This window comes from Carya illinoinensis, chromosome 2, assembly GCF_018687715.1.
Source record: "Carya illinoinensis cultivar Pawnee chromosome 2, C.illinoinensisPawnee_v1, whole genome shotgun sequence".
In the NCBI taxonomy this organism is placed as follows: domain Eukaryota; kingdom Viridiplantae; phylum Streptophyta; class Magnoliopsida; order Fagales; family Juglandaceae; genus Carya; species Carya illinoinensis.
The window spans coordinates 9,452,393-9,460,888 of NC_056753.1; the positions used below are offsets into that span (position 1 = coordinate 9,452,393).

Here is an 8,496-nt window from a genome sequence, read left to right on the forward strand (position 1 = left end):
GGATCCGATTAAAAGCTACCGTTCTTTTCTTTTTCTTTATTTCTCTTTTCTTTAATAATTAAGAAAATTTTGTTTAATATTATTATGAATTTTTTTAAATATTTAAAAATATTAAAAAATGATGTAAAAAAAATTAATTATTATTATTTTATTTTATTTTTTTATAAGACTAGCGAAAGCAGTGGCTCTATAAGGTTCCACAACAAATTCTACTTTTACTTCGTAGGAAGCCTCAACACACTTTCCTCGACTGTCAAGAGTCCCAACTCTCTTCCTATATATCCGTTTCTCTCTTTTCTGGCCTTTATGCACTTTGTATTAGAGCGAACGTTTATTAGCCATGACCAACGTCCCAAGCTCTTTGAGATGCTCCTTCCTTACCCTCTTCAAGCAAGGCATCGGAGCCTCTGAGCCTTGGGCGCCTCTTTACCTTGTTTTCTTATAGAACGTGTAATAATCGGAGACAAAAGATCGGCAAGAAACTAGCTTGCAAAAGCAAGGGCTACGTACGGACGTACTCCTTTGTCTTTCTTTGTGGATCTTCGTTTGCATGACTTTTGCAAATATGGGAAGTGGAGATCAGAAAACTGTGAGAAACTTTCACCCAAACCTGCCTCGTCATCTTCAGCAGCATCACCAAGGGAAGAAGCAAGAGATGAGAGATGTGCCAAAAGGGTGTTTGGCGATCAAGGTTGGTCAGGGTGAGGAGCAACAGAGATTTGTGGTGCCTGTTATGTATTTCAACCACCCACTGTTCATGCAGCTCCTGAAGGAGGCGGAGGAAGAGTACGGTTTTGATCAGAAGGGGACAATCACAATCCCCTGCCATGTGGAGGAGTTTAGGAACGTTCAGGGAATGATTGACAGGGAAAAGTCCCTTCATCATCGTCATGTAATTGGGTGTTTTGGCCCTTTTGGGGTTTGATCAAAGCCTTGCTTTTTGGCACCTGAAATGCATGAATTTTGATGCTGCAATCTTTTGAGTTCTGCAGATTTAGAGTGTTTGTAGGTTTTGTATTTCCCTTTTTCTTGGTAGTTGTGTGTCTTGATGATGGTGATAAAGATGAGATGATGACGACAGCAAAAGTGTTGCGATTGTAATGACTTTGTTCTTATGTAATTAGGACAGTAATGATAAAAACAGAACTCATTCGGATCCGTTTGTTTTATTTTCTTTTCTTTTCTTTCTCTAATAGAATGAGTATCTGCAATTTGATGGTAAAACGAGAATGGACAAGGCCGAACAGAAGGTGGGCCAGAATCAAGTTGGCAGCTTTAATTAATTAAGGCCGTGAAGTTCGTAATTCTGAATAAAGCATGCAATTGTGGCATAGCTTTCTTTGAAGGAAAGGAATAATATCACCATTTTACAGGGTAATGATCTCTTCTAATTATATATTCTCCCTCTTGGATTTGCTATTTCATGTTATTGTTAAACTCTTATTAATTGGTGGATCCTAATTAATTAGTTTGCTATGCTTTGAGAACTCTTATACATTGCATTTTTACATTTTATTTTTATTTTTTAAAATATTTTTTAAATAATTAAAAAAATTAAAATAGACAAAGAGAGAAAAATTAAAAGGATAAGGGTAATGATACCCTTCTAACTGGTTAACAACCGGTTCATAATTAAGATATATAAAATTGATAAAAATGTTTTTTATTATTATTATATTTTACATATATTTTTAATATTTTTAATCATTAAAATAATTTAAAAATATATATAATTTTATTAAAAGTCATTTCATTAATTACTACTAAGTAAAATAAATAAATAAAATACTCTAATAATAACTTTAAAAAATAATAATAATTAGGTTAAATAATATTTTATTTTACAAAATTATAAAATAAATTTACATAATTTTTATTAATTTTTAAAATTCAAATTATGAACTGATTGTCAACTAGTGACGAGTGTATCATTATTCAAAGGACAAACCTGTCAAGATGCTATCGTTGTTTGGTCCACAAGCAATAAATGGGTAGGTGCAGACAAATCCCATATACAGTACTGCAGCGGCTCACAGAGGCATATACACGTAGAGAAATGTGTGTTACTGTGAGAGAGTGAGTGTGCATGCAGCTCCACGTTAGGAGAGCTTTCCGTCCGTTGATACCACCAAGGGTTTTTACAGCGCATCATTATTTTTAAGTATTTTTTTTATATTCTATTATTATAATAAAATTTAATATTTATTTTTTATTAAAAAAATATGGCCCAATCAATCATATTTTTGTAATCCCCTAAAATTCCAACAAATTAACAGTTTCCACCCTTTTCAGATTCATCATGTATTTAGTTCCTCATTTATTTTATGAGCAGGCATTGAGATGGATTTGGATTTTTCTTTTCTACTGCAAGATTCTGTGAGCTGTTACTGTAATAATGACAGTCGATCAATTTAATATATCCTTCGGAACTATTTTATTTATTTATTTATATAATTAAAAAAAACATATACATCAATTATATATACATACTATTTCCACTAAATATTATATAAATATATTGACACACAACTTTAGTCCGACGACGACATAGAGTGGGCCGCCGCTTAATTTAGTGGGTAAACCACCATATGAGGTTGTCAACTCGTAATGAATAGAACTACTACAATGGCAATAATTTTTATCAAATCAATTCAGTCATTATATATACATGACTATTTATTAAACAAAAAGAGAATTGAGACTGCAAGATCCATGCCTTTTCGTTTAGTGCTAATTAAAAAGAGTGCATGAAGCACGCCATCTCAAAGCAAATCACTAATTGTCATGTCCATCTTCCAAGTTGAAATACTCAATTACATGTACTACTAATTTCTAGCTAAGGATATGTACAAAGTCTATACATAAAAAACGAGAGAGTAACATTATATATATATATATACACGTGCACACACACACACATGGAAAATTAATTGGGATAAACTAGGATTTGACTACAGTTTTGTGGTAGTAGTAGAAGTCTCAGTGGAGGGTTAGCCTTTATGTGGAAAGGCAGTATGGACTTCAGTTTAGAGAATTATTCTCAAAGCCACATTTCGATGACCTTGTCTCATCAGGAGAGTAGACAGCAGATGTTGCTCACTGGCTTCTATGGTTCTCCTAAAACAGCAAAAAGAGGGGACAGTTGGAACTTATTGAAGATGATCAGTCCCAAAGAGAACAAATCGTGGCTATGCTTTGGAGACTTCAATGAAATCTTGGATCACCATGAAAAAGTAGGTGCAGCCAGTAGACCAAATTCTCAGATGGAAGCATTCAGAAGTGTTCTGGATTGGTGTGGCCTAAGTGACCTAGGTTATGAAGGCTCAAAATACACCTGGAGCAATAATAGAGAGGGAGTCCAGTTCACCAAAGAAAGATTGGATAGAGTCCTGAGAAACTTGCTATGGACTAGTATGTTTTGTGAATGCAGTGTCAGTGCTCTAGCAGCTCAAACCTCTGACCACTGCCCCTTATTGATCAATGTAAGAATAAGAGAAAGGTGGGGGCCACTTATAGAGACTGAAAGAGAGAAGATTTTTAGATTCGAAGCAAGCTGGAACCTTCATGAAGCCTGCAACATCATCATTAACTCTAGTTGGTCTAGCCAGGATACTCAACAGGGTTTTAAGATCTATTCAGTCATGAGGAAGCTTAATAGATGTAAGGACTCTCTAAAACATTGGAGCTCAACTCTCTAGAAAGAAAGGAGGGACATTCAAACTAAAATGAACCAACTTTCCAAGATGCAAGATTCAAACACTAGTTCAAATATAGCAGCTATCAAGGCCCTAAAAGAGGTAATCGACAAAGCTCTAGAGGAAGAGAATTTGAAATGGCAACAAAAGGCAAAACAGGCATGGCTTAAAGATGGAGACAGAAATTCTAAATACTTCCACAGGTGTGCTAACCAGAGGAGGAAAAACAATGGAATTCAAAAAATTGTAAAGGATGATGGCAATGAAACTACTGATCTGGGAGAAACTTCAGCCTTATTTTCCCAATATTTCCAAGAGCTATTTACCTCCTCAAGTCCAAGTGGTATGGATGTATGTTTGGGTCATGTCCATCATAGAGTGGATAGAGAGATGAACTCCAATCTCTCCAAACAATTTACAGCAGAAGAGGTAAATGCTGCACTATTTCAGATGAACCCTATGGGTGCTCCCGGCCCAGATGGTTTTCTTGCTTTGTTTTACCAATCTCATTGGGAAGTTGTAGGAGAGGATGTCACTAAAGCAGCCCTGGAAGTCTTAAATGAAGGTGGTGAGATTGGTCCTATTAATAATACCTTCATTGTCTTAATACCAAAAGTCAAAAATCCACAAAAAGTTTTGGAATTTAGGCCTATCTCTCTCTGCAATGTCATCTACAAAGTGGTTTCAAAAGTTCTCTCCAATAGGCTGAAGGAGATCCTTCCTCTCCTCATTGCCCTTACACAAAGTACTTTTATTTCCAGGAGGATGATCCTTGATAATGTCATTGTAGCTTTTGAAGCTTCACTTTATGTCCACTAAAGGCAAAGGGCAGCAAGGCTATATGGCTATCAAGTTGGACATGAGTAAGGCCTATGATAGGGTAGAGTGGGAGTTCTTGAGGAAGGTCATGGCAAAAATGAGATTCAACAATAGATGGATAAATCTGGTTATGCAATGTGTCTCTACTGTATCCTACTCTATTCTTGCTAATGGAAATACTCAACGTAGCTTTAGTCCATCAAGGGGAATTAGACAGGGAGATCCCCTCTCTCCCTACTTATTCATTTGGTTGCTGAGGTGTTAAGTGGTTTGTTCAACCATGCTGAAGTTTCCAAAATGATTCATGGCTTTCCAATTTGCAGGGGGAAGCTTAGCATCAACCATTTATTTTTTTGCAGATGACAATTTCCTCTTCTGTCGAGCAAATGCAAGGGAGTGGTCCTCTATCCATCTTCTGTTAAACCTCTATGAAGAAGCTTCTGGCCAGAAACTTAACAAGACAAAAACATCTATCTTCTTCAGCCCAAACACAAGATCAGCAACTAAAGAATACATTTTGAGCCTTGCAGGTACTAGATCCTCATCTTGTTATGAAAAGTACCTTGGTTTACCAGCTCTCATAGGTAGATCCAAGAATGCTGCCTTCAAGAGTATCATCGACAGAATCAAGTCAAGAGTAGGAAATTGGAAGAATAAGTTCCTTTCTCATGCAGGCAAGGAAATACTCCTTAAGGATGTGATACAGGCCCTCCCTACTTATTGCATGGGGGTCTTTAAACTACCTAAATCCTTATTGAGTAATATCAACAGAGTCATGCATCATTTCTAGTGGGGCCAGCTACAAAATGAAAAAAAGGTGCACTGGGTGTCTTAGGGACAGATGGGAAGATCGAAATTTGCAGGAGGGCTGGGTTTTAGAGACCTTGAGAATTTTAACTTGGCATTGTTGGCAAAGCATGGGTGGAGACTTGTTCAATACCCTAACTCTCTAGCTGCTCAAGTCCTTAAAGTGAAGTATTACCCACAACATGATTTCTTCCAAGCCAAGGTGGGAAACAAACCATCTTTCATATGGAGGAGTTTCTGTGCTGCAAAAGGAATACTGGTAAAAGGCTCATTGTGGCGTATTGGAAATGGTCAAAAAACCAGAATATGGAAAGACAGGTGGCTGTCTCAACCTACTACATACATGGTTCAATCTCCAGTACATATCCTACAGGAAGATGATAAAGTGGAAAGACTGATAAACAGTGAGACTAAGCAATGGGATAGAGGCTTGATTACAGATGCTTTTGGTTCTGATACAGCTGCAATGATACTAAAAATTCCCATCAGCTCCTCGGGTATCGAAGATAAACTAATTTGGTTGGGCACAAAAGATGGTTCATTCACTGTCAAGAGTACATATCATATGCAGAAAGAGTCTACCGAAATGCTAAAAGGACAGTCATCAAGAGGGACACAAAAACAGAGAAGTTGAACTGAATGTTGGAAGATGCAGGTTCCTAATGCCACTAAGACTTTCCTCTCGCGAGTATGTCTTGAATCACTTCCCACCATGCTCAACCTTTTTAAGAGAAAGATAGTGGATTCTCCTATATGTCCTATCTACTGTAGGGAAGAGGAGTCTACCGCCCATGCTCTATGGAGTTGCAGTTCTGCTATGGATGTTTGGAGTCAAGGTCATATTTTCTTTCAAAAAAGCTCTCTGAGGGAAGTCAACTTTAAAGAGCTATATGAACATCTCACTATGTTGTGTGATCAGAAATTACTTGAATTGTTCTCAGTCATTGCTAGGAGCATATGGTTAAGAAGAAACAAGCTATTCTTTGAAGGGTCCTTTTTGCACCTAAATCTGGTTTTGAAACAGGCATCTTAGTCCCTAGAAGAGTTCAAGACAGCTCAAGTTAGAAAGGTGATGACAACTCAGGTGGCCTCTATTCATCCTTCGGTGTGGATCCCTCCTCCAACAGCTTGTATCAAAATCAACTGGGATGCTGCTGTGAATGTGCCTCAAGCTAGAATTGGTATAGGTCTGGTGGCCCAAGACCATGAGGGTTCTATTTTGGTCACAAAGAAGCTCTCTATTTCCAGCTTTACTAAGCCTGTCTTGGCTGAAGCCTTAGGAGCATTTCGTGAGGCTACCTTGGCAAAGGAACTAGATTTGAACTCGGTTATCTTAGAAGGTGATGCACTCCAGATTGTGAATGGAATCAACCACCATGCTGAAAGATGGGATAGAGTGGGTATGATTTTGTTAGACACTAAGGTGTTACTCTCTAGTTTGGTCAGTGGAAAGTAGCTTTTGTTAAGAGAAGTGGTAACCAGGTTGCTCATGGTCTAGCTAAGGAATCCTTAGAACTATTTGAGAACTCGGATGAGTTGGTCGTTTGACCTCTTTGTAGTCATGTTCCATCTTTCCATTGAAGGTGTATGAAAGTATGATGTTTCATTTCAAATAAAAAAAAAAAAAAAAAAAGAGATGGGAAATTAAAACATATAAACTTGACAAGCCCTCGATATTGGAACTTTTTAATTATTACAAGTTTAATGTTCCAGCCCAGGCTAATAACAATCGTCAGATGCATGTACAGTGTTTTTTTTTTTGTCTCCATTTTTCTGTAAAACAATATATTTACAATCTCGCTTATTGATAAATCGTCCAAATTCACTAATGCCAAGTTTATATATTACCTCGTCCCTCCTCCTTTGATTAGTAAACTTCTTTCTCAAACTCTCCTCCATTAAGAAGGAAAAAAAAAAAAAAAAATCCAATCCCATGAGAGGAGGAAAGAGCTTATGATCAAGCCTTATAACCAGCTCCTCCCTCTCTCCCCTCCCATAAAAGGCCCATTTTGCAATTCTCTTCATCAACCACTGATATACTAGTATATATAGGTTGTATTCAGTTCCAAGTTATGCATGTGCCCCAGATGTGAATTTCACATTTTGTGTGAGATCCATGCACCCCCATACTTCTTATTCCATTACCTACATGGGCCTCAACCTGTGTTTCCCGATTTCTAATTAACCTATTTAGACCATTAATGTTCTAGACCTCTTGGTGTGTAAGATCATACATCATAAGTATAGTGGTGCAAGCAGTAGGGGTGGGTGGCGAGCCTCACTCTACCCCCCCTCCACTATTTGAGTCCTACTTGAGCGAAGTGGGGGCCTTGTCTATCAGATGTGGGTGGCAATGTATTCATTGACATCTATGAGTCCAAAGGAGAGGAGGGGTAGGTTGGACCCGGGCCTATCCATTTATTCCCCCATCTACCTGCTTACACACACACACACTTACTTACAATGAAATGACATCAGTTTGGGTATCCCCAAATGGCATCATTTCATTAAGCCCAACTAATGTTCCCCCTCATCCTCGTGTCGAGTCTCAGTCACTCTCCTATCAAATCTCAGCCTCTCTCGTCGTCATTGTCCACAGCTCACATCATTTCCAATCACCAAATCTCCTTATCTCTCCATCTCTATAAGTATTCTGAAACCCCTCATGATTTTTTTTTTTCCATTGGATTGGACTATAGAGGATGGGATTGATCAAGGGATTTAGAGGATGTGATTGTGTTTTGTCTCTATGGAGGATTGGATTGTGTATGTTGATTCAATGGTTGATTGTAATTTGTAAATTTGGGACTAATTTAGGCTTTCAATCCGAACCCCTAAATTAGTTTAGGGGTTTGGATTGAACCCCTCGATGAATTTATGGTGTTGGATCCGAATTGAAACCCTAAATTAGTATAGGGTTTCAATTTGAAACCCTAACTATGATAGGGTTTTTGATTGAAACCCAAATTAGGTTAGGGGTTCATATTGAAACCCCTAACCTAATATGATTTGGGGTTTCAAAATTGATGCCCCAATCTGTTTTGGGGTTTCGGTTTGAAACCCCAAACATTTTTAGGGTTTTAAATCTGAAACTCCCATCAATTGTGATTTGTATGACTGTTTGATTTTAATTGTTATGTATTTTTGCATCATCTCATATATTTGTGAGTTTGTG

The 8,496-nt window shown here is 37.5% G+C and overlaps 1 protein-coding gene across 1 annotated transcript; it reads left to right on the forward strand.

Annotated features, from left to right (window-relative positions):
- The first annotated feature begins 565 nt into the window (after positions 1–565).
- LOC122301688 (auxin-responsive protein SAUR32-like) lies at positions 566–998 on the forward strand. Its single transcript, XM_043113083.1, has 2 exons — positions 566–892; positions 993–998. The coding sequence occupies exons 1-2, from the start codon at positions 566–568 to the stop codon at positions 996–998; spliced, it is 333 nt and encodes a 110-aa protein (XP_042969017.1).
- Positions 999–8,496: the final 7,498 nt, after the last annotated feature.